This window comes from Mustela putorius, unplaced genomic scaffold (assembly GCF_011764305.1).
Source record: "Mustela putorius furo isolate JIRA1106 unplaced genomic scaffold, ASM1176430v1.1 tig00000743_pilon_pilon_pilon, whole genome shotgun sequence".
In the NCBI taxonomy this organism is placed as follows: domain Eukaryota; kingdom Metazoa; phylum Chordata; class Mammalia; order Carnivora; family Mustelidae; genus Mustela; species Mustela putorius.
The window spans coordinates 7,235,764-7,261,189 of record NW_025421464.1 but is presented as its reverse complement, the minus strand read 5'-3'; the positions used below and the strand labels follow the sequence as shown (position 1 = coordinate 7,261,189).

Sequence of the window (25,426 nt, the reverse complement as noted above, 5' to 3'; positions counted from 1 at the left end):
AACCGCACAGAAAAAGAAGCGTTTTTTTTTTTGTTTTTTTGTTTTGCCGGGGGATGGGTATGAAGCACGTTGAGAAATAGCGTGGTAACAACTGGAAAGCGATTCTTGGAGGAAATCTATGTGCCCACTTAGCCCTTGTGGGAAACGCATGACCCGGAAAGTATACACGCCACCACATTCTCAAGGAACAGAGTTTCTGTATTTAGATCATTTCTGAATCTGAGTTCAGAGAAATTTGCAAGGGACTGTGGCTCAAGGGCTGGGGAAAGGCAGCCTGTACCCTCACAGGCACGTCAGGAGTAGATAGATGCCAACCAGGCTGCCCCTCCTGGCAGGGCTGACCGCTTCCAGCCCTGGGAGGACTTCACCCGTAGTGAACATCTGCACCAAACAGCAGGAAATTCTAGGGAGAGAAGAGGGAGCCGTCATCCGTGGGGAGTGCACCCTGGTCTCTGAGCAGGGGGCTGCTGAGGTTTTTGAAGGAAACTTGGGGAGCAGCTGCCCCACCCCCACCCTGGGAAGGGGAGCCGAGTGGGGCCTGTCTGTGGACACAGAGACAGGAGTGAGAGGGGGGCTCTCGGAGGTGTCGCCACTGGGGTCTTCGTGTCAGCGGCTGCTGGCACTGTGAAGCCGACTGCAGCCGGCCTGGCACCTGTTCCCCTCCCAGATGGACGTGGAGGGCCGCGGGCCACAGGCTGGGCCTTCATTTGTCATCCCTGCTTCACGGCAGTTCAAGGGACCCTTGTTCCCATCAAGGCTGCAAAACCACTTTCTTTACTCCTTCCTGCCCCTCACTGAGAACTTTCAGAAATGAAGAAATTACATTGTGCCATGGGGTCATTTTTTTGGTTAAGGACGAACTTGGTAAAACGTGGGGTACCCCGGGGCTGCGTGTGTGTGTGTGTGTGTGTGTGTGCTGTCTTGGCTAGTCTACGGTCTCAGCCCTGAGGAATAACCTGGTCTGAAGAATTGGGGGCTGGGGGCTGGGGGCTGGGGGCTGGGGGCTGGCTGACTGGATATTGGGGCTGAGGGAGAGCAGGGAATCCGGGTGATGTGGCCGCTTCCTACCAGGGCCACAAGGTTAGCAGGAGCGCTGCTGAGCAGGGTGAGGAAGACAATCGTGGCTGGCAGCCTCGTGGCCCAGTTACGGGCTTTGCTGGCACACACGGGACTTAAAGGGCCACAGAGAAAAAACCGGAAGTTTGGCTGGGTCGCTAGGTGGCAACAAGCCAGCGGGGATGAAAGCCAGTAGGGAAGGCTGACAGTGGGGAGGACAGAGGCCTGGGCAGGAATCCTGGAGGACTCCTGCAGGGCGGGAGAAGGAGGGGCCGGAAGGGGGAGGAAGAACCAGGAAAGAGGCCTGCGTTGACCAGGGAGAGGCGTCGGGGAAACCAGGAAAGGGAACCTTCCAAGCTAGGAGAAGACATTCCTAACCAGTCTCAGAGGATGTTGTGGGTCTGGCTGGGGGACAGGCCAGAGAAGGTCATCCATTCTGGGACACAAGTCTCCACTTTGTGCCTCCCTTTTTACTCCCGGGGCCTTGGGAGGCATGCCACACACATTTGTCGAAGATGTAAATGCTTATAAAAGAGGATCTGTGGCCACCAGTGGAGGGGGGGGGTTCCGTCTTTTACCGAGCGGAGTGTGGGAATGCTTCAAAGCCACTGGTTCAAAGCAGGGACGTGGCTGTCAAGTTGGACTTCCCTGAGAACTGTGTGGCTTTTCCGAGCCTGACTCTTTCTTCCCTGTTCATCAAGAGCCACCCACTTCTTAGGGTGCTGGTAGGGCAGAGGGTGCTCAATATGGGGATTTTTGGCAACAGGTGGCTGTTGTGGAGGGACATTGGGTGACGAGGGACGTTTGGACCTACCTGGTGGGTTTGAAGCACCAGGTTGGAGAGCTGGATGTCGGCGGGCAGCGGGAGAGGGAAGCCTTCCAGCAGCCGCTCTGCAATGGAGAGTGAAGTCAGCACGAGGGGAGGGAAGGCGGAGGCCAGCCCCAGAGAGCTGGGGGAGGGGGGACAGCCTCCCTGAACCTGTGTGCCTGGCTCTGGGTAGGGCCGGCAGGTACCTGCAGACTTGAGGAGTAGGCTGTCCCGGAGACTGTCTTTCTTCACCACGCTCCGAGGACCTGGGAGCCTGGCCATTTCACTCCATCAGCCCCAAGCCCACATTCAGGACCCGTGCAAGCCTTTCCCCCAAAACAACCCTCCTGGGCGTGACAGCAGTGCTGGTGCCCACGGCCAGCAGTAGACAGCCCGAGGCATGTGATTGGGGGTAGCTACTGGTGGGCACATGAAGACCCTCAATGTTCAGGGTGAAACCAGAGATGGGCAGTAGCCAGGGGCCCGCTTCCCGCCGTACTGCCATACTCTGACGTGGGACTCTAGAGAATTCCAAACTCAACACTATTCTCCCCAGGTCATTACGAAGCTACATTTGTCAAGGTAGGAAGAGGAGTTTGTGGTCTTGATTTATAATTTCTAACTATTCTTCTGGTCCCACAGTCTGTGGATCTCTCTGTGCACTCTTGCCCCTGGCTCTTCGAAGGTGAAGCTTCCATCGGTGGGCGGGGGGTGGGGGGGCTGAAGCCAAGAGCCAAGCCGGGGTTATCCTTCCCTGTCGCTTTGCTCCGAGGCATTAGAAAGGCAGAGGGCTCTGGCTTCGGAGCCGGGTCCAAGTCCCAGCTTCATATCTCACCTTCTCTGTGACCTGTAATAGTTAGGCACCTGACTTCTCGAATCTCCCCTTTCCTCCCAGGACAGTCCTCAGCTCATGGGGCTGTCTTAAAAACTGGATAGAATAATAGATGGGCACATAACAGAAGCTCAACCTGTGGGTGTCCCCTTGTCTCCATTCCTTTTCCGGGATCAGGTGCCCTTTGATGTTCCTTTGAGGTGACCATCTTCCAGCCTCCATAACTAGGGCCACATACCAGGTGACTCTAGGACTGAACTCCACCCGCCTCCTCTAGGACTACAAGTCACTCATTTCTCCAAAGCTCCTTACCGTTAACCTTGGGAATCACAATCGTGGGCAGAAGATAATTCATGACAGCCTGCAGCTCCGTGACCTGGAAATCAGGAGGATGGGACCCGCGTCAGGGCACCTTGGTGTCGTCCAGCATTCTCCGCCAGCCTCCCTCCCCCGCAGGGCAACCTCAAAGCTGGGAAAACAGCTGAGTGAGGGACACAGGGGATAACGGGAAAATTCTGCAGCCCAGTCACGTCACCCAAGTGATCTCTTTGGCTCTCAAGTTTCCAAATGTAAAGCATGTTCTAGATGTAGGTTACAAGACAGAGGAAAGGAAGGTCAACAGAGTATTTAAACATGAACAACTCTGTATGAGAAAATGCATGGTCTCAGACACTTCAGGCTACAGGACAAACTGGCTCAGGCTTTCTGAGATTTTATGTGCCCATGCTCAGCAAAAGCCTTAAAAATATGTGTGCCTGGGGGCACCTGGGGGGCTTAGTTGGTTAAGCATCTGACTTCAGCTTGCGTCATGATCTCAGGGTCCTAGGATCGAGCCCCTCAGCGAGTCCCACATCGGGCCCTGCTCTAAGAAAGGAGTCTGTCCCTCTGCCTCTCGCCCTACTCTCTCTTTCTTTCTCTGTCTCTCTCTTAAATAAATTTTTAAAAATGTGTATGCCTGGTGGGCCAGCAAATATGCCTGTAAGGCATTCGCCCTAAGGAAATGATGTAGGGTGCAGGCACCAGAGCCATAAATTCAACCCAAACAGTAAATTAACAACAACCTATATGTCTAACGATTGGGGAATTATCTGGGGGACCTGGTGGTGCTTTGGATCTAGGAAATACGATGCAACTCTTAAGAATAATATTGTAGGGGCGCCTGGGTGGCTCAGTGGGTTAAAGCCTCTGCCTTCACCTCAGGTCATGATCTCAGGGTCCTGGGATAGAGTCCCACATCAGGCTCTCTGCTCATCAGGGAGCCTGCTTCCTCCTCTCTCTCTGCCTGCCTCTCTGCCTACTTATGATCTCTCTGTCAAATAAATAAATAAAAAATCTTTATAAGAAAGAATAATATTGTAGGAATTTAATTATTCACACAGAGACATTCATGCTCTATTTTTGAGTGAGGAAAAGCAGATTATGGAAACCAAATAATTCTATTGTCCTATTGAGTATGCAGAGAAAAAGGTCAGGAAGGGTATACTCCAAGTGATTAAGTGGCAAAAACAGGAATGGCTTCTATTCTCTTTGGCTTGCAAATCTGTATGTTCTGTTTCTCTATAATGCAGATGTTTTACTTTTACAATAGTAAAAAAAAAAATTCAAAAATAATGTAGCGCCCTCAAGATGATTGCCTGGTGACATTAAAACTTGTAAATATGTCCTTTTTTTTTTTCCTGGAACAATTGAGTTCCCTTCCCCAGGCTAGAAATCCCTGGGCTCCTAAAATGGGGTGCCCTTCTTTCTATGAACCTGAGAACTTTAATTTTTTGTTTTCTGCAGAAGCAGAAGTTAGTTACCAGCTGAGTCAATCCACCGTCAGAGCCCCGGCACCAATGAATCCGTGAAAATACAATGAGGTCGTTTGGGTCCTTCTGTTTGTTCTAGTCTTACCGGATGGAAAAGGGCTCGCTGGCCTTCCAGCCGATTTGGAGGGCATGTTGGGAAGGCCCAACTTTGGGCTTCGTGGCTTACAAGGCATCTACTTGGTGGGGATCTTTGGGAGGCATTTCAGGGATGGAAGGAAATGTTCTCCAGGGGTTCAACAAGAGACCCCCCCCACCTCCCGCTCCGGGAGATCTGGACCATGGGTGGTAAGACCCTGTGGACAGAATCAGCACACCGAGGCTTCTAAGGGAAGTCACAGGAACAAGGCTCATTCGAGGCGGCTGGGGAAGAGCAGTGAGCTACTATTTTCTCGGGCAACTCCAGGGTCCCGGGGGGACTTAGGAGGGAGGCAGGGGGAGTCTGCTCAGTCACGGTCAGTGAGTCCAGGTAGTGGAATACTTGCTGTCTTCCCTCCCACCTGCCCTTCCCCACCTCCACACTGGCTCTGCCACTCACCCAGTTGTTCAAGCCAAAAATCTAAGAAGAGTCCCTCTGCATCACCCTCACCACATAGACCACCACCCTCAGCAAGCTCCATCTAACTCCACTTCCGAAGTATGTCTCCCGTCCGCCATCTTTCTCCTCTTCCTAGACAAATGCACCCGCCTCTCACTGATACATATGGTCTCTTGGTCCCCCAAGTTCCATTCCCTCTCCCCTAGCCTGGGATACCTTCTATGAAAGCCTAAATCAGATCCCCTCTGTGTGGAGAAGCTTACTTGCTTCTCATGGCCCTTTGACCACAATCTACTCTAGGCCAGAAGGCCCAGGATGAGCTAGCCTTGCCTGCCTCTCCAGCCACGTCTCCACCCCCAGCTCTCACTGGTCCAGCCCCGCTGGCTTCCCTTCAGTCCCTGAACATGTTGAACTTGTTCTCACCACATGGCCTTGCTCCTGCCAGTCCCTCTGCCTACAACAGATCCTTCCTTTGCTGGCTCTTTCAGCCCACATATCACCTCCTCAGAGAGGCTTTCCTTGATTCCATGATCTAACCTTCATCCCTCTCCATCCCTTGCTACCCCATCCTCATTTTGTTTTTCATGATGGTGGAAAAGAGTATGCTTAATTTGGGGAAGATGTGAGGTCCAGAGGAGGAAATGACTTGCCCAAGGGCCACAGTTAGTAAGCATGGAGCAGGGACTCTAGCTTAGGTCTGTGGGCCCACAAAGCTCCTCTGGCCATTACTTCACATGCAAATTATATGCAAATGAACAGGCAGCCTCCAGAAATGATGGAGAGTTCTGAGCAGACCACAGGACAGTTAGCTTTAGATCAGGGAACAGGGAGCCCCTGAGGGCCTCAGACTCACCGAGAAGGGGCCGACGTCTGAGTGCTTCAGTTCTAGGAGCAGCCTGTGAGAAGGGGAGCAGAAAGCAGAGAACACCATTTGCCTGACCTGTGTTAGAGTCCAGTTGCTGGGCGAAGGGGCCCCCTCTGGTAGATGCTGCCTGGTTTCCCACCCAGTATCCATTCCCTTTCCTCTGGTCACAACCCCTAACAGTTCCTTTCGGGGCATCACCCATTCCCTACATTGTTAGTGCTGTGCTCTGGGGTAGGCTGGCCAAAGGGCAGAGTCCACCTCCCCTACCACAGTTATTGTTGGAAGGATGGACCTGTGACCTATGCTGGTTCAATGGGAGTTGGCCCTAGGACTTTTGAAAATACTGGTGCTGCGGTGTTCTCTTTTCTCCAGGAAAACTAGGCAGCTGCTGGTGGCCATTTTTGTCACCAATTGGTGACAGCCTGATGAGAAATGAAGTCAGCTTAGGGGAGAGTAGAACCAAGAAATGGAGAGTCAGAATCCCAAAGACATCATTTGAACACCTGGATCCACCCTTGCCTGGAACCCTTAGACTTATCAATTACCAGAGCCAATGAACCATCCCCTCCTTACAGTCTTTAGGGCATCCTAACAGAGATCTAAAGAAATACGGAAATAAATGGCTACTTATTGAACCCTATCACTCACTATGTTGTGTGCTTCGCCCCATGGAAATCCTCTAACACCCCCAGAGGCAAGGGCCATCACTCACATTTTACAGATGAGGATACTGACACTCAGAGATGTCAGACAACTTGCCCAAGGTCACACCAAGAACAATTAGCAAAGCAGAATTTCAACAGATCTCCTGATGCCTGAGCTCTTGTCTCCGATACTCTACAAAGCTTGAAAGCTCACCCTTCTTCATCAAGAGTGGGAGCCCCAGGACTCCTGCCCTGTGGACTCTTACACCCCAGGCCGGCATGTGTGAGCATCTGCTCAACCCTCACCCAGCTGTATCCTCTCTGACTCCTCTACTTGAGGGCTCATGGGTGTTCAAGGAAAATTAAATCCACATGTACCCGAAACAGTAACACTTGTCAGAGTGATGCCAGGAGAAATACGCAGCGTGTAAACCTCAGGGGCCAGTCTCAAGGTTAAGAAGGATAGCTCTGTGCTGCAGAGAATGTAGGTCAAGACTCAATTTAAACAGCGTGAGCGTGATGAAGAGGCAGATAGCGGGTCTAACTGCTGGGGGTCATCGTGTGGACTCTGCAAGGTTCTCCCTTTCTCCTCCTCTGTGTGTGTCCTTCCCTCTCTCCCCCTTCTGTGTCTGTCTCTCTATCTGTCAGTCTCTCTTTTGCTCTCTCTTTCTGTCCCTCTGTCCGTCTGTCTCTTCCCTCCCTCCTTTTATGTGTCTCTCTGTCTCTGAGAATCTCTCCATGTGCCTCTGACTTTCCCGGTCTCTCCCCCTTATGGCTATCTGCCTTGTTTCTGCGTGTCCCTCTCACTCCTTCTTGCTGGCATTCTCCACACTTCAACGCATGTGAATTCCTCATTTCACCCTCACTACAACGCTCTTGGCAAAGAACAACCATCGGGCTTGTTTGTTTCTGTTACATCAGCAGGCTTCTTTCGAAGCCGGGGCGAGGGAAGTCCGATGAGTAGGGTGTTGGCTGAGGGGGGCTGTGCTTGGCACACAGGCAGCCCCCCCGCAGAGCTGGCGAATCTAACCACAGCCACTGCCATTGGGGCTCTCCTAGCACCAAGCAACGGATCACGGCTCACGGATGGGCCATGAAGAAATGGAGGTGGGTATCCCACGTGCTAAGGCAGGCCAGCGACCGGGGCAGCCGAGCCCTGCTGAGGGTCAGCGTGGGGTAGAAGCACCCGTTGGGCCTGCACAGCCATGAGTCTGCCTAGGACCAAGGGGTATCCTGGGGTACAGTATCTTCTGTGCTAACACTGGGGGACCGCAGGCAAACCACGATGACCGGTCACCTGTGGTGTGTGACCTTGGGCAGGCCACTTCATCTCTGAGCATCAACAGAGCTCTGGTGCCCACCATGCACCATCTGAGGCTCACATGTGACAGATGAACAGGAGAGCAATGACATGGAGCTTGGTGTGTTGTAGGGCCATCACTGGCTCATGCGCAAGGGGGTGGGCAGCCACCTCCCACCTCCACGGGCTCACTTACCTGTTCAGCCTGAGCTTTCCGATAAGCCTGTCAGGCGTGGTGCCGACCTCCACGGAAAAGTTTGTGCTCTGCAAAGCAGTAATCCAAAGAGTGAAAGTCCCCGACCCAGGGGCCAGGGCCTTGGCGAGGTCTCTAACATGGGAGGGGCAGCTTCACAAAGGTATGGCAGAGGAGCCCACACGGCCCCCAGGGAGGAGGGGCTCTTCCTTTGCTTTGTGCTTGTTGGTGAGTCCTGGGCTGTGCACCAATTACCATTTTCTCCCACTGCCCTAGGGACTATTTCAGATCTCCAGGCCATTCACATGGGCTGAGCGAGACTGACCTCAGGGCTGGAGTCTAGGCCAGCCCTATTCTCAAGCCATTCATTCATTCATTCATTCATCAAATATTTACGGAGTTGGAAAACTGAGGTCCCCACCTCAGCTTCTGGGCTCACTGTCTGCGTGATCAGGGCAGACCCCTCAGAAACCATTTAAATTGGCTAAGTGGGGAAAATAGGTCTTAAATTAAGAGAGGGCAGACCTGCCCGAGGCCCGTGAGCACCCCCTGGTGGGGAGAGAGTCTGGCCTTCCCCTCCGTGGCCGCAGTGGGAGCCACCAATGCCACCAAATACTTGGAGAGTGACAGAGTGAGCAGATGAAAAGAATGCGAAAATCAGCAATGGACCAAAAACTTGAATCAGCGAAGGATTACACCCACAAACGGAGGAATAAACAAAGGTATGCATAAATGAGTAAGCGATGAATGAGTGAACAAACAAACAAATGAATACTTAGACAAAGGTGTAAGTAAATGAATAAATGCATAATGGAATAAATTAATGCACGCATGAACCAGAACAGGTCTAGCACATTTCAAGTGAGCAACCTAAGGAGTAATTGAATGAATGAACAAATTCACAAACGCATACTTGGGTGACCACAGGCATGAGTGTATGAACCAGAACCAGTGCACGGATTTCAAGCCAGTGATGGAGGGCAGAACTGAACCCATGAACGCCTGCAGAAGCCAGAGGCAGCTAGTAAAGGGGCTCTGGTCTGAGGCCCCGGAGCATCTGAATCTGGGCAGGATTCACCCTGGTCCCCCAACCCCGAGGCAGTGCCCTCATCTGCCCATACCCGGGAACAGCTTACCAGCTGAAGCTCGAAGAGAGGAGCCAAGGAGGAGTTGGGGAGCACAGCAAAAGCCTGGGTCTCCAGGATAGGGGTGAAGACAAGGCCAGTAGGGAGCACGGTGAGGTACGGTGGGGACGGGGCCCCAATGTTGAGCTGCATGGTCATGTTGGGGAACATCTTGGCCACCTGCAGTCCCCCAGTGGGGACAACAAACAAAGTGACAGTTTTATTCCACCTCTTCTAAATCCCATCTTGTCTTGACCCTGCGTGAACACCTCCCATGTATTCCTGTTGCTTCTGGACTAAATCCTAAAGACTGCACTGTCTGCGACTCAGGGCCTGCAGCCTCCCCTCACCGGCCTCTACTTCTTGCTCTCCTGCTCCAGCCGTGTGGGACACCTTCCTGTTCCTCAAATATATGACCCACTCTGTTCCCGTCTAAAAAACCTTTGCACTCTCTGTTCCTCTGGCAGAATGCTTGTCCTCTCACTGTTTCCCAGCCTGGCTCTCTCCCTTCCTTCAGGGGTCATCTCAAGTGTCACTTCTTCACAGAGCAGTGGTGGCCTCCTGGGAGGAACTGAGGACGGCTTTGGTGACAACCGCATCTCTTCTGGCCTCCAGTCCTCCCCCAGGTAAACTCGTGGTCTCAGAAAAACAATGTGATTGTTAGGCCATAAAGCTTCCAGAGGATTCTCCTGATTCCCTGACCAGTCATGCCTCCCCACACCAGTACCCCTGTATAGAATCTTCTGGAAGTGACACCACTGGAGAGGCTGTTGTGGGTTGAATGTTTGTGTCTCCCAGACTCGTATTGACGTTCTTACTCCCCAGTACAGCTATAGCTAGAGACAAGGCCCAGAAGAAGTAATTAAGATGAAATAAACTCATAGAGGTGGGGCCCTAATCTAATAGGATCTATGTCCTCATAAGGTGACAGCAGAGCTTGCTTGCTCTCTCTCCATGTGAGCTCAGAGGAACGGCCATGTGAGGACACAGAAAGGAAGTAGCCATCTATTAGCCAGGAAGAGGCCCTTACCCAAACCCAAATCTGTGGGTACCTTGACCTTGGTCTTCTCAGCCTCCAGACCCCTGAGAAATACATTCCTGGTATGGGGCCCCCCTAGCCTGTGGCCCTTTGTTACGGCAGCCCGATCAGGCCGAGTGACCTCATCCATTCACTGACTTCATGTCTCATGGTATGCACTTTCTTTTGGGTGTGCACTTTCTGGGTCATTCTGGAGGATCATTGTCTCTCTTCACCGGAGTGGGCCTCCAGGAGGGCAGGGATATGGTCTGCTTTGCTAGATGCCAAGAACAGAGCCCTGGCCATGTGGTGAGCACTCAATAAATATTTTTTGAATGGATCACTCCCCATCCCCCGCCACGTCTGCCCTCACGCCTGGTCACTTGGGTGCTTGGAACCCTTCTCTGCATGGAGGAAGGGCCCTAAGGCTGTTTCCATTCTCAGGCTGGGTTGCCTCTGGATCTGGGGGGGGGGGGACTCTCCTTGGGCTACACAGCAGAACTCAGTCCTCCCCGGCCCTCCTGGGCTGCCATATGAACGGACAAAAGGGGAGCAACCTCTTTCTTACCTGGGGTATGAGGACTCCAAAAAATGTGGTTGTCAGTCGGAATTTGGATCCCTTTGGTATCTGTGGCAAGGGAAGAAGAGAAAAGGACTTTGGGGGATTATGTTAGAGATTTGGGGGGCAGATTCCATATGAGGGGGGAGAGACTGAATACACAAGCAGACAGCAGACAGCTCATTCCTGACAACGCTGACCCACAACGTCGCAGCCATCAGCTCAGAACAGTCAGGATACAATCAGGGACTGCCAGCTTTCCTATTTTTTTTTTTTTTTTGCTGAAAATATGCTCTTCAAACTGATCATGTAGGATGTCCTGCTTCTATTAGCTCACATCCAGGATTCCCGTGCTCAAAACCTCCACAGGAGCACAGCTGTAATGGTATAAAGCCATCAAGGTCCCCCTCCTCCTCGTGCATTTGTCTCTACCAAGTCCAAGTGCAGGTGGCTGACTCTGCTAGCCTGAGGAGCTCCCATTCTGGTGGTCTTGGTTACTTCCAGGGGACATGTCAGGGCTTAGCATCCCTTTGGTGCCCCTACAGAGAAGGGGAGCCCGGCCCCTCTTCCAGGAGCAGTGGCGGAGGAATCCCACGTGGTTGGTTACCAAGCTGTACCTGGACTCTGGACAGGATGGTCATATCCCCATATTACAGACAGGTAAACTGAGGTCCAGAGCAGGACTCAGCCACGAACATATCGGCAGAGATACTGATGATGATGATGACGGTGATGTGAGACTGAGACTGGATTCTGGCATGTACTTAGGCAGTGTTGGCTGTAACATTTACCCTTCATGGAGGACTTCCTGCCTGTTCTGCACGTGCTGACTGCTTCTGGCACATTCATACCTCATTCCACCCTCTCATACCCTCGGGCGAGAGATACTGGTACTGGTGTTTTACAGGCGAGGAAACAGGTTCTGAGAGGTTGAATGACTGGCCTAAGGCCACCCGGCTAGGAAAGAGGGGGCCGATATTCCAACTGCGGTCTGGCTGCCTCCAAAGGCTGGACTACAATCCCCACCGCCGTGTGAACACAGGTTCAAGCCCAGACGGCCGCTGCGCTCTGAACCCCACGCTCATCCCTCATCCACTCCAGCCCGGCCTTACCATGTTGTCCGTGATGGTCAGATGTAGGGCCCCTGCCTGTTGGTACACGAATCCCGCTGTGTTGAAGAAGTAGTCGGAGAGCCCCAGGTACACCATGCGGTTGTGGTCAGCTGGAAAGGCCAGCACCGGCGGGGTGAAGGGAGGGGGGCTGGGGTGGGCCACATTGAAAAACTCCCCCTGGGGGTGGAGGAGACATGGTGAGCCTGGGTTTCCTTCGGGTATGATAAGTTAACGTCTTCATTCCAGGAAAAAATGGGTTGCGGAGACCAATCACGCACTCAGAGAGGAGGAAGCCATGACCAGAAACCAAGAGTGTCATGCGTCTCCTGGGAGCTTGTTTCTAGGGGCTTTTCCTGCCAATCCTGCAAGGCAGGTGCAATGACGCTCATTTTGCAAGAGAGGACACCAAGCCGCAGGGAAGTTGGGTGACTTGCCCAAGGTCACTTGGCAACACGCCCAGTGGCTCCACCGGCTCAGCCCCGCCCTTGCCAATGAGCATAGAAGTGACACCAAAAGAACAAGGAGATTCTGTTTGTTTGTTGTCAGCTGTCAAATTAGCAACGTTTTAAAGAGAGAGGTAAACTGTTTTTAGTGCACTCTCCAGTTTGGGGTAAGAGTATTCCTACGCTGCTGGGGAATATATATTTAATAAGTTTCTGAAGAGCAATTTGGCAAATGCACTGCCGGAGCAGATCACTTATTTAGCCAGAAAAAAACAACGTTGAGTTATAAAAAAGCAAATTGTAGATGGATACATATGGTAGAATACCACTTATGTAAAATTTAAAGGCATATAAAGCATACTAAGCAAGAATTATTGACACATGCAGATACATAGTAAAAGTATAAAAACCGCAGGTAGGACGGATACACACCGGCATCAGGCATCATATTCGTGGGATTCCCTGGGGGGTACAGGGGACCCCGGGGGGCCTCAGCGATTTATTTTTAGACTATTTCATCTCAAAAAAAAAATCAAGACAAATAGGACAAAAAGGCAATATTTCTTAAATCTGGGTTGTGGGTTCTCTGTACCTTTGAATCATCTCATTATTAAAAATTAAGCACCATGACCCTCGTCTTACAGAATACCATGCCACTCCTAAAAATAGTAAGTGGACCCATGTGCCAGCCAGGAGCCAGCTCTAATGCCTATCTTTAGATACGCATTAATAAGTGAAAGCCTGATGTGTATCCATTCATGCGAAGGGATTATTAGCAAAACCAGGTGGGTTTGGGAGGTTAACACTCCCCCGTGGCTCATCGCCCTTACCTCTGGGAAGGACCCTGGAGGGCCAGTAAACAGGACATTCTCATTCACTAAGAATAATTATGTATCATTTTAATCCTTTATTCCATTGTATCACTTAGTTGTGTGTTTTTTTTTTTTTAAGTATACTATTCGGTTTAGCAGTGCCATTTCCAGGAAATAGTCAACAATGGGCAGAGATCCAGATGCAAGAATGTTCATGGCAGGTCTGGTTACATGTGTGGAAAAAATGGACAGAGACCAAATGTCCCAGAAGGAGGCACTGGACAGAACCTTATCCCAAGCTGTCCACTGGAAAGACCCAAGAGCCAGTAAAAGGGCTGTTGGAGGGAGATTCATGGGAAGGTGTTCACGTTACACTGTTGTGTTTTGAAAAGCTGTGAGATAGTATGTGTAACACAACTCATATAAATATAGGTATGTGTGTACTTATTCCTATGTCTATATATGTGGGGTTTTTTATGCATATGCATGTGTGTGTGTGTGTGTGTGTGTGTGTGATTTCCTATGTCTTGGTAGAGATGGGTTGGAGGGAACTAATCTGTGTGTCAATAATGTGTATCTCTGAGTTGTAATATTTGGGTAAATCTCTCTCACTCTCCTTCCTCCCTTCTTTCTTTCCTATTTATTTCTCTGCTTCTCTGTAGTTTCTAGATTTTCTTTTTTTTATATCAAATGTGTCTTAGAACAAAAAAGTAAACAGTAACAAACAAGTCCGTCACCCGTAGTGGAGAGACTGAATGAGGCACATCCAGAGGGAATCCAGAGATGGGACCTACTCCAGCTGGGGCAGTCAGGGAAGGCAGCTGTGGGAGAAATATCCAAGCACAGACGCCCCTGGAGTCTGTGTAAGTAAGAAGGGAGTGCGGGGGAGAGGGGCATGCCAGGGAAGGCAGTTCAGGGGGAGGGAAGAGGTAGGACAAAGGCCCTAAGGTGGGAATGACTTTAGTGTGTTAAGGAAGTGCAAGGCCAGTGTGTCTGGTTGGAAGATGGTGAGTGAGGGGTCAGTGGCATGAAATGAAGCTCCGTCCATCCAACCATCCATCCAATCAAAATATTTACTAAGCAGCTAGTGGATACCAAGCACATCTCCAGGTGCTACACCAGCAATCAGGAACAAAACAGCCATAGCCCCTCCTCTTTCATCACAGAGGGATACTGATATGTGACTGTGTGTATGTGTGTGTGTGTGTATGTGTGCATGCACGTGTGCGTGTTGAGGAGGGTGTTAGTAATAAGTAATGCTAAGAAAAACAGAACAGGATATGGAAGGAAAGGAGGGAACTATTGCAGTGAGTGTGGTCTGGGAAGTTCTCTCTAGGGAGAGGGATGTTTGAGGAAAGACTGGAAAGATGGAAGGGAGAGCCTATGTGAATATCTGGGTGACAGCTTCTGGGCAGAAGAAGGAGCAAATGCAAAGGCCCTGGGGCCTTTTGCATACGGTGGTTCAGGAGAAGTGGGGGGGCCAGTGTGTCTGGAGCAGGGAGAAGGAGCTGAGATGAGAATGATGTGGAGCCCTGGGAAGGTCCAAGACAAAGGCCTGAGGGTCCCTCTGTGTAAGTCTCACCTTTAGCTGCCCATCCAGGTTGTCAGCTGTGATTGTCGGAGGGGCCACCAGTGAGTAATTGATCCCAGCAACCTTATCTATTTTGGTTGTCACTAGAGAGGCAGAAGACAGACCATGAGCTGGCTCTGCATGGCAGCATCTTTGGGGCCTGAGATGCAGCGTCGGCATCACCCAAAGTTGAATCAAGAACTGCAGTGAGGGTTCCATTCCCTCCTCCTCCAGGGAGCCCTCCCTGAGGGAGGGAAATAAGCCCATACCCCACATAAACAGACATCGTCTCCATCCCTTCTTCCAACAGCCCTGAGATACAGTCAAGGAGCAGAGGGCTTGATTTGAACTCTCTGGGACTTTGGACAAGTCCTTTCATGTCTCTACGTCACTTTTTGTCATTTGTAGAACAAGATAATCCTAGTGACCTCACAGATGTCCTGTACGTGGTAGGGGATCTGAAGCTGAAGGGACGATTACTAGCAGTGATAATAGCCCAGGCAGAGCCCAGGCTGGCTCAGGTCCGATTGGTTTCTGTGTTTCTCAGCGGTCATCAATGATAATTCAGTAAATACCGGTCCCTCCTTAAGCGCCCCCTTCCCGAGTTAGAGGGAATGAAATGAGGCCCAGAAAGGTAACTTGTCCAAGATGGCACAGCAGGTGACTGATGGATCTGGGACCCCAACCCACATCATTTTCCTGTCTGCTGAAGCCAAACCGTGGATACTGCAAATCCCTGGGGAGGCTGGGGAGATGTCTGGGGACGGAGGCACCTTAAACATGCTCACAACGTGCCGCCGAGCCTCCTCCACAGGGAGGGAGCCCAGGTAGCAGTTTGGGGCCCGGGCTCAGGAGGAAGAAAACCTGAATTTGGATCCTGTATCTGCTTCTTTCTGGCTCTGTGACCTTGGGCAAGCCACGGCTCCTTTCTGAGCCTCAGTTTCCACCGTGGTAAAATGGGTAGAATGCACCAACCTCCACGGGGGTGTTGGGAAGTCAGGAGGAGACAGTTCTGCAGGGTGCATGTCTCACGGCAAGGTCTGGCCAGGGGAGTCCTCCCCTCACGGACAGCAGCTTGTCACTGTTTACTACGTACTTAGGGATACAGAGAATTGCCCCCATTTTTAAAACTATGAAAACGGAGGCCCAGAGAGGCGAAATCATCAGCCTCAGATCTCAGGCCAGCTATGTGTGTCCAGTCTCAGAGCTGGGAGTATTTGGTGGCTCGGCCCCTGCATGGGTAGGGGAACGACTGGGTGTGGGCTGCTCTCACACTTGCCACTAGGGCCAGGCCCACTGGGCATCTGATGCTGACTTCCATTTGCAAATAATCTGTTCTACCCACTCCTTCCCCTGGCCCCAGCCAGTTGCAGACACTTGCTGGCTCCCACACACGGTCCTATTTCCCTGTCCCCTTCCCCCTTGTGTCCCTTGACCTCACCTCGCAGGGTCTTTAAATAGGACTGCAGCTTGGAGGACACAGAACTGGTCACCACCTGGCAGATCTGGAGAGAACCAAAGAAGTGATCAGAGAGGGTTGCCCATAGTGGAGACTGTCCTTTGTGAATAAGGAATCTGACATGTTTTCCTTTCCTTGAATGTTTCTTTGAAGGAGGGAGAACTAGAAATGTAGGAGAGAGAGAACACTGGTTTCCTGAAGCATGTTTCTATCACACCAGACTTGTGACTCTGCATGCCCCAAGAATATCATCCTCGAGGAGCCTGTGCCTCTGCCACATGGGCCAAGAGGGGTGGGGGTGGGGGGGGGTTGGGGGGCAGCACATCCAGGAGCTGGAGCCCGGCTGAACACCTAGGCTACTGCCCTTCAAGTCCACTCACTCAGGAGGGCCACCAGATGGCTCCAAACCACAGCAAATCACACCACATCCTGGAGCCGGGCTTTTTGCTGCTGCCCCTCTGTGCTCCATCCTACCTGCCCTCCCCACTACCCCCCACAGACCCCCGAGCATCCCTCAGATACCTAGTCTTTACTCTGCATTCCTGGAGAGCCAACTGCCGAGCTCATACCTCTTCATTTCCAGCCCTTGCTACTATCATGGACCCCTTGGCACCTCCTTTGTCTACCCCTCCATCCCTCCATCCATCCATCCCTCCATCTATCCAGCCACTCAAGCCAGTACTCTCTCCTAAAAGATCTTGTTATGATTAAGAGCTTCACCTCTGAGATGGGATGGCCTGGATTTGAGCCCCAGCACTCTCACTTCCCTCTCTGTGCCTCAATTTACTTATCTGTAAAATGGGGAAATCATGACACCCCTCCTCCATCATAAGGAATTTGTGTGGGTTAAGTGCTAGGATCCCTGTAGAGTTCTAGGCATCATGCCAAGCCCACCCTGTGTCTGTAGTACCCTCTTGTTCCTTCTCCCCATCACCACCGCTAGCTGACAGCAGCGCATTCTTACTTCTTAGCTTGGCTGCTTTTAAGGGGCCACTCTTATAGTGTCACCAAGAAATACTCTGTTTTAATAGCTCCAGTGTTAAATGCTTTCCCCTCTTACTGTTACTTGATTACAAAGACAGTTGAGCCATGGCTTAGCCAGGCTAGGGGGTGAGCCCTCAATAATTCTTCCAGCAGCTTGGTGCCGGAGGTATTCGTGTCCCCATTTTGCAGATAGTGAAACTGAAGTTCTGATATTTGCTCAAAGTTACAAAGCTAGTTAGGCCCTGGGGCCAGGACTAAAACTCAGAGATTCTGACTCTAAAAGCCATTCTATGATCTACTGTGTTAATATGCATTGTGACAACCATGCACTGTTTTTTTGTTTATTTTTTTTGTCTTAAGACTTTGATAGAATGCCTTCAGACGGATGATCTGGTTTGACTGATGTCTCCCTATCCCCATGGTCAGTGCCTTTGCCTGGGAACCAGTGACTCCCTTCCAGATGACCATATAGCTTCCTCAGTCTCCCTGACACACCTTGCCCCATCTTCTGGTCCCTCCAGTCATTCTCATGGCAGCCACAGAAATTCCTCTAAAACACAGATCTGGCCAGGTCACCCCCTTGACTCAAATCTTCAATGGCTCCCTATTGCCTTTGACTCACTTGGCCTAGGGCAGACAGACTAGGGCATTCCTGGGAGCTGATGGTTCATTCATGGAAAACCAGTCCAAGGAATGGCCCCATTTCCAAGCTGAAGAATCTGGTCTGGGTGGATTCAGGGTGAGGGGAGGATTGGGAACGTTGGTTGGTACCAGTTCCAGCCTTAGGGAACAGTTTGCAGGCACTCTAGCCTAGCAGCTTCCTCAATGGAACATCAACACCCTTCCAGAAGGGGGTTTGGTGTGAGGCAGGGATTGGAGAGCTGGCCAGAGGGCTTTGAGAAGGGCATCCGGGGCAGGGGAGGCAAGAGAAGGTAGTTTGCCTGAAGGGAGGAATGTGGAAAAAAGAGCGGGGGTGGTCCAGCGGGAGCAGGGCAGGTGCGTTGTAGCTGTATGCTGGGACCTTTTTTTGGCTCTTGCTGGACTCCTCATGACTGGTTTCTAAGTTAGACGCATGATTTTAAAGAACCGTGAGGACCACTTCCTGTCCTCTGGGGCGAGAGCAGAAGCATCCAGTGCTACGTACACTGAGGGCCCCACCCTCTCTGAGCCCACCTTACCTTGCTCTCCATGGTCTTTCGGATTGAAGACTCAATTTTTTTGTGGAAGAGTTGGATCAGCCACCTGGAGATTGACATGTGAGGACAAGCATGAGGCTTCTCAGGTGTCCCTGGGCTGCATTCGGGACACTGCCTCATGTGGAAAGCCTTCCTCCCTCTTCCAAATAGCCTTGGCACCCTTGTTCCTGAACTTTAACTGCACACACACACACACACACACACACACACACCCATTAGATACTTGGCCCTCTGGGTGCAGTGACTTGTTAATGAGTTTATTTCTTCAATTGGTGCATAGCTGCCCCACCCCCAATCCCAGTCTCAGCCTCTTTCCTCACTATTGCTCTCTGTCTTGGCACTCCAACCATACTGTTTTGTTGTATCCTCTTGTGTTCTGTGCTGCCTCCCACCACAGGGCCTTTGCACATGCTGTTCCTCCTATTTAAAACACCCCCTGTCTGCAACATCCACCTAATTAACTTCTACATCTTCTTTTCATTTCAATTCAAACGTCATTTCATCAAGGAAGAACCAGCCAGCTTCCAGACTAGGTCAGATTCTCCTGCTCTATGTGTTGGTAGGACTTTGTACCTCTTTTTCTTATTTCTTCTATCCTTTTGTAATTTGTTGTGAACCATTGCCTAGCGCATTGATTTGATTAATGTTCATATTCCCCACCGAACAAGAAGCTTCAAGAGAACAGGGACTGTGGCTAAGAGTCTGCAGTCAGATAGCTCTGAGCTGAATCCCTTTTCAACCCTCACTAGGTTGGAAAATTCAGGATATTTCCTATTCTCTCTCCACCTTGGTTTTCTCCTCCAAAAACAGGGGTAATAGTAAACTAACTTCATTGTGTGGATTGGTTGAGACGATTCACAAGCTTAAAGGAATGCTTGGCCCACAGTGACCACATGCCACTGATGTTAGCTACTGCTAAATTTTAATTGGCCATTACTATTTCTTGGGCATGAGCCTGGTGCACAGAAGATGCTTAGATGACATTTGTTGAGAGGATGCATAAATGCCTACGGATTGGTGGTGAGGACCGTATAGTTTAATGCACATCAAGTAGGTAGCCCAGAGCCAGGGAGTGTCATATGTGCTCAGTAAACCTGTTGAATGAAGGTTGGATGAACAAGTGACTCCTTGAGGCAGGGAGGGGGTCTGCTCTGTCTGCGGACCCCGTCCTCTCCTACATCTGGGCCCCTGGAAGAGACCTGGCAAGGAGGGGGCACTTGGTATGGTTTGGGAATACACAGATGATTAGGACGGTGCTTCTGGAGGTCCCGCCTCCCACCCACCATCCCAGAAGATCATACCCCAGCTTGCTGCCTGAGATGTGCACATGGACAGCGTTGATCTGGTTGCTGCAGCTGGAACAGGTGGCAGTGGGGAGGCCCGAGGAAGGATCAAAGCCCAGCTGCAGACCAGCCGAAATGGAGATGCCCTCCACACTCAGGTCAAAGTTGCCGCTGGTTTTGCTGAAGGAAAACACGAACGAAAGAATTTTCTTCCCCGCTGCCATTCAAACGACAAGCCTGGGCTGGTAGGTAGGTTTTGCTATTTGAGATGGTGTTCAGAGAGGGGAGGCAGCCTGCCCAAGGTCACACAGCACTCAGGGAAGTGTGGGTCCATGTTTGCCCAGCAGAACGCTGTTCTTACCCACTGCCTCTGCCCTTGCCAGTGGCTTTGGGTGTCTTAACTGCTCTGAGGTCCAGTTGCTTCCCTAGACCCTTGGCCAACAGCGGAACATTGGCTTTGCCCCTAAAACATTGGGAGCTTGGGGGTGGGGCTGTCAGAGACTTTAATTAATGCTCTTATTCATGCAATGGGGTTAATAACTCCTTCAGGGATGAAACGAGTTTGGGTAAGACAGTGGACCTAAATGTATTTTGTCAACCCTCTTTCAATACGATGAAGTTCTGTTATTTATTTATTTTGCTATCAGTGAGTGAAATGGTAGATGCAAAAGAGCCCATGTGAAGAACCAAGGGATTCTTACTGTGGGGAAGGGACAGACCTGGCAGTCCTTGTATGGGAGGGCAGATTCTAGCCGCCTCCCCAGAGTGCCTTCTCCTCCCTCCGTTTTGCCCCCAGACTCCCCACCAGGAAGTCTCCAAAGTGATTGATCATTCTGAGACACAACCACCAGAGGGCAGGCTCACTATGCAGTGAACCCAATATGTAGCTTTGGAATTGTAGTTTGGATGATTTGCCTCAATGTTTCACCCCTTTGCCTATCTTGGGGGCACCTGTGTGCATTTCCAGGCTCTTGACTTTGGGCTTGATCACGTGAATTACTTTGGCCAATGGCGTATGAATAGAACTGACCATAGTCCACTTCCGAGTCTAAGCCTTAAGGGGACCTGTGTGTTTCCAGTTATCCTGTTTGCATGTCTGCCATCGCCAAGGATCTGCTCTGAGTGGCCCACTGGTCTAAGGACGAGGAGGAAGAGATATACATAGAGCAGGGATGCCTCAGCTGAGCCCAACCCAGATCAGCAGAACCCTAGCCGACACATAGATACGCAGAGATAATATGAGGCTGAGTTTGGGATGCTTCATTATACAACAATAGCTAACTGATAAAGGACTAATGAAAGGTCCCACTTAGCCTTCCATCCTAAGCCACATGTACCAATTCTTGAGACTGTCTTACATTGTGATATGGGCAAATGCTCAGCTATTAATCAAGGCTATGTTAAAACTTCACAGGTGAAAAATGCCCCCAGGAACCCTCTGGGGACAAGAGGTGGTGGGTAAGGCAAAAATTGGGCATTCCCATGATCCTGGCTCTCATCCCTTCCAAATGTCACCAAGAGATCCCACAAACACTCACTAAACCCCAAGCTTGGAAACTCACATGAATTTCTTTCGTGCCTTCCATTTTCCACTGATCTTGATATTGGCATTACTGATGGAGAGATCAAGGCCCTTTTCGGGCACTAGTTTTATGTGCGAACTAGGAAGCTGGAATCCACGAATAACCATGCTGTGAAGAAGAAACACTCCATTAGCCTCCTGGGGGCCCACAGAAGGACTCAGTTAATGGTTAGTGCAAACTCACCCCTTCCCCGGCTCCTGTACCCCATCCATTCCAGGAGAACCTAGAAGCTACAGGAGCAGCCTTGGGCAGAGTAGCTAGACTTTAAAGTCAGACAAATCTGCATTAGAATCCTGTTCTCCAGTGTACTATTGTGTGACTCTGGGCATGTCATGTCATCATCCTGAGCCTCGGTTTTCTCATCTATAACATGGGCACAATAATCTCCATCTTGCAGGAAGTGTGACAATCCATGAGGATGATACAGGTAATCTCAATGGGCTGCAAGTTCTGTAAAAGGCTGGAATGTGTCTCTCTCGGTTCACTATTCTAGCAAAGCCTGTTGTGGCACACACATAGTAGGTCTTCAAAAATGGTTGTTGAATGAATAGGTGTATAAAATTCTGTAGAGGACATTTTCTGCCCAGGACCCATCCCCCCTTCTCGTGGTAATAGAACTGCCTTTTTACTTTGGGGGAACCCCCGCCCCAACACCTAGTCTATGTCGCTCCAAAGAAAGCTGACCTCACCTCTGCTTTCGTGGGGGTGGGGCTTTGACCTCGGGCACAAGCTAGTTAGTATGGGCTATTCCCTGGCCACAGGGATTGGTTCAGGGTCGTGTGCATAACTGAAGATGGGACCATCACAGGGAATTTAGGGTTTGTGCTTGGGTTGCAAGGGAAAAGTGTTCTGTCTCCACAGGATTCTCAGGGCTGGTGGCCATCTTGCATCTTTGAGGGGACACCCTATCTGGGATTAGACTTCCCCAAGGGAAGCAATGTTGGAAAGTGGCAAGGCAAAGACAAGGTCTAGTGACATTTGGGCTTTTCTCAAGCTGAACCCAAGGCCAGACTATTCCAGAGACTTCTCATACATGTGAGTCAATAAACTCTGGCCTGGGCCATTTTAGAGTAGGCTTCCTGTCCTTAAACCCTTATCCATCTTCCAAAATCCTACTTGTTTGGGCGTTCATGACACATTCCTCCAGCCTTGGGAGTCATGGTAGATACCTTCTGTGGCCTCCTCCATACTCAGCTCGGGGGATTATATCCCCTCGGGAGGGTGTCAACCCTACTTTGTAGATCCTAACCTCTCTGAGTTTAGGAATCTGGGGCTCTGTGATTCTAGGTTTTGACCCCAGGACACTACAAGTTCTGTATGCTAAGGATTGAGCTCCATGGGTCTCACCTGTAGAATCTATAATGCCCTTTCCCAAGATGCTTGACCTTGAAGCTTCCTGAGAACTCGGGTATCTTGATCTTCTCCAGCTCCTTCTGCAGCACGGCCACTCCTTGCTGGCAGGCTGAGGGGCGAGAACAGGGGCAATGGTCAGAGGCTCCACCTGTCCCTGTCCATACTGGGGGTCAGCGAGGGTTTTCCGAGAAGGTTCAGATGGCAAATATCTTTGGCTTTGTGGCTCCTACTGTCTCTGTCACACGCACCCGGCTCTGCTGGGATCGCAGGAAAGCAACCAGAGACAATCGGTACGTGAACGGGTGTGGCTCTGTTCCAATGAAACTTTACTGATGGACGCTGGAATTTGAATTTCATATAGTTTTCACATGTTGTGACATATTATTCTTGTGTGGCTTTTTTTTTTTCCCAACCATTTAAAAATGTAAAAAGTAAATGCCATTCTTAGTTCCAGGGCCATACCAAAACACAGGGTGGGCCAGAGTTGGCCTGAGGGCTGTCGTTTGCCAATCCATGGTCTAAAATACTGCCTCAAACACCCAGTCATGGGTCCTAGCAGTCTTTCTGGAACACTGACTCTGAGCCACCTTCGGTTCTATGCCCTCACAGGGACCCCGTCTCCCTGACTTTTGGCCTCTCTCTGTAGGAACTTTGCTTGCGTCATTCCTTTTTTTTTTTTTCCCCTTGGCGACCCTGCCAGGACTCGAACCCTTGCTTGTGCCATTCCTATGGCCTGAGAGACCTTTCCCTCTCACCCTCACCTGGTCAGCTTCTACTCAGCTGGACCATCGCTCCCCCCCAGGAACTTGCTCTGAGCCAGCAGATGGGAGCAATCCTCCTGTGGTCATTCTCATGGTGCATTTCCTTAGGAGCCCTCTTTCCTGTTGGGGACTATACATCTCTTCATGTGACTTTGGGGTTGCTCTCTCTCCCGCTGCCAGAGACAAGCCCTCCAAGCCTTGTAGTTCTGTCTGTTTGATTTACAAAAGTGGCCCCTGCATTTACCACAGTGATCAGCACTTACTATTAGGAAGTCCCCCTATTTGTGGAATGAATAAATGAATGAGTGAATGCCAATGTCAGGAACCCGGCCATCAGTCATTAAGTAGTTAGCACCATCCAAGAACCAGCTGGAAGGCAAGCATGTTACTTGAGAAAGAGGAAGTAGTAAGAAGAGGGAACCCAGGCGTTGTGTTTTCCGGCATCACCATTTATGTGTGCCGGGCGCTGTCCTGGGCTCTGTACCTGTGCGAAGGGATTGAATCTGAATAATCCCAGAAGGTAGGTTCCCTTACCACCCCCAGTTCACAGAGGAGGCAGCTGGATTTTGCAGGAGTGGTCACACTTCCCATTCAGCTGATAAGGAATGGGTCAGGATTTGAATCCAGGTCTTGTGGTCCTGGAACCAAGGCACTGGGACAGTTCTCCCGGGGATTCAAAAGCAAGCAGTGCAGACATAGTCACGGATGAGAGAGGAAGGAAAATGTGGAATGGACCAACGTGGGTGGGCTGGGGCCAGGTCTTAAAAGGTTTCAAATGCCATGCCAAAGGGTCAGACTATCTTCTGAGGACAGGGACATGAGCAAATGTGCTACGTTTCAGGAAACCCACTCTGGCAGCCACATGGGGAAGACTGAGGCTCTCGTGACGGAAAACAACACTGCCCGGTTTAAAGGCTGAGCCCAGGCTTCTGCTCCCCAGAAGCTTCAGACTACCCATTGTCTGATCTCCGAGCTCACATGCAGCCTTCTGTCTGCACCCCTGGGATTCAGAGGCGTCCCGTCAGGTCCCCCCAGAACCCCGTCCTGCATCCCTCCATGGGACCCCAGCTGACGAGGCTCTGCTATCTCCTTGGTCTGATTCCTCTGTGGCTGGCTCTCCCACACCAGCCCACGGTCCGTCTCTCCGCCACTGGAGACGACATCGAGCAGCCCCACGCGGGGACGTGAGCTAAGACTGGAGGCCCACTCCAGACCACCCACTTCCAGTCCCTCCTCCAAGTTTCAGTTTGCTCATCTGTGTATTGTTGCCAGTAACATGATGTCCCATCCAGGGCCGACATAAAGATGACAGGAGATCGGGTGTGTAAAGTGCCTGGCACAGATCTAAGCAGGTCAGCACAGGGCTGTCCCAGGCCCAGAGTAGCCTGGAGGGAACCTCTCTGGGGGATCCAGATGGGTCACATGCACAGTATGGCTGTGCCAAGCTCCTGCCCTGGGGGAGACCTTGAGGAAGGCCCTCCTCTTTCCCCCCATCCCCATTACTCAGCCTCCTCACAGGTTCTGCCTGGGCTCTGTCCACGCTGGAGACCGAGCCAGAGATCTCAAGGCAAATGACAGGATGGAGAACCAGGTCTGAAGGGAAGAGAAGGGCCTAGAAGCCTGAGTTGGCAGCTGGGTGGAGAGAGGGAAGGAACTGCGAGGACCCTTGGGGGCCTGAGCACTGGCCTTGGAGTCTTCCAGACCAGCACTCCAACCCCAGCACTGCCACTTTGCAGCTCTGTGATCCTGGACAACTCCCCTGGTCTCAGTTTCTTCATCTACGTTGGGGGGTGGGGGTTGCTGAGAGGGTTGAGGAGCAGTGAGCAGTCCACCCACTGGATTTAAAGGGCTGCACACAGCAGGTGCTCAGTAAGTGCTCCTTAGGGGCAGAAGAGGAGGAAAGGAAGGCATCTGTTTACCGTAGTCCAGGCCTTTCTGGGTGATCCTGGCCATGACGCCAGGGTTGGTGGTCGCGATCACAGCTGTGCTCAGGGTGCTCAACACCAGCAAGCCTGCCCACCTCAGCGCGCTGTCAGGCTCTCTGGCCATGTCTTCGTCCTCCGCAGCTGCCAAAGCCTGGAGGCCTTGGAGGGGAGCCAGGGATCTATAAAGGAGCTGGCTGGGGAAA

General features: G+C 51.2%; 1 protein-coding gene across 1 annotated transcript; it reads right to left on the bottom strand.

Annotated features, from left to right (window-relative positions):
- Positions 1-180: 180 nt before the first annotated feature.
- On the bottom strand, positions 181-25,426 carry BPI (bactericidal permeability increasing protein). Its single transcript, XM_013053320.2, has 15 exons — positions 25,218-25,426; positions 22,532-22,646; positions 21,164-21,292; positions 19,620-19,781; positions 18,301-18,364; positions 16,121-16,184; positions 14,692-14,783; positions 11,855-12,031; positions 10,752-10,811; positions 9,178-9,345; positions 8,045-8,112; positions 5,893-5,935; positions 3,009-3,072; positions 1,871-1,947; positions 181-403 (listed from the first exon to the last, which is right to left on the bottom strand). Exons 1-15 carry the CDS (start codon positions 25,345-25,347, stop codon positions 365-367), a joined length of 1,452 nt encoding a protein of 483 aa, XP_012908774.2. The 5' UTR covers positions 25,348-25,426; the 3' UTR covers positions 181-364.

Coding starts and splice junctions, on each gene's coding strand:
- BPI (XM_013053320.2), bottom strand. CDS start 25,347: ATGGCCAGAGAGCCTGACAGCGCGCTGAGGTGGGCAGGCTTGCTGGTG. Junction 14,784..16,120: donor CTATTTAAAGACCCTGCGAG/GTGAGGTCAAGG, acceptor CTGCCTCTCTAG/TGACAACCAAAATAGATAAG. Junction 10,812..11,854: donor TGACCATCACGGACAACATG/GTAAGGCCGGGC, acceptor CCCTTGCCACAG/ATACCAAAGGGATCCAAATT.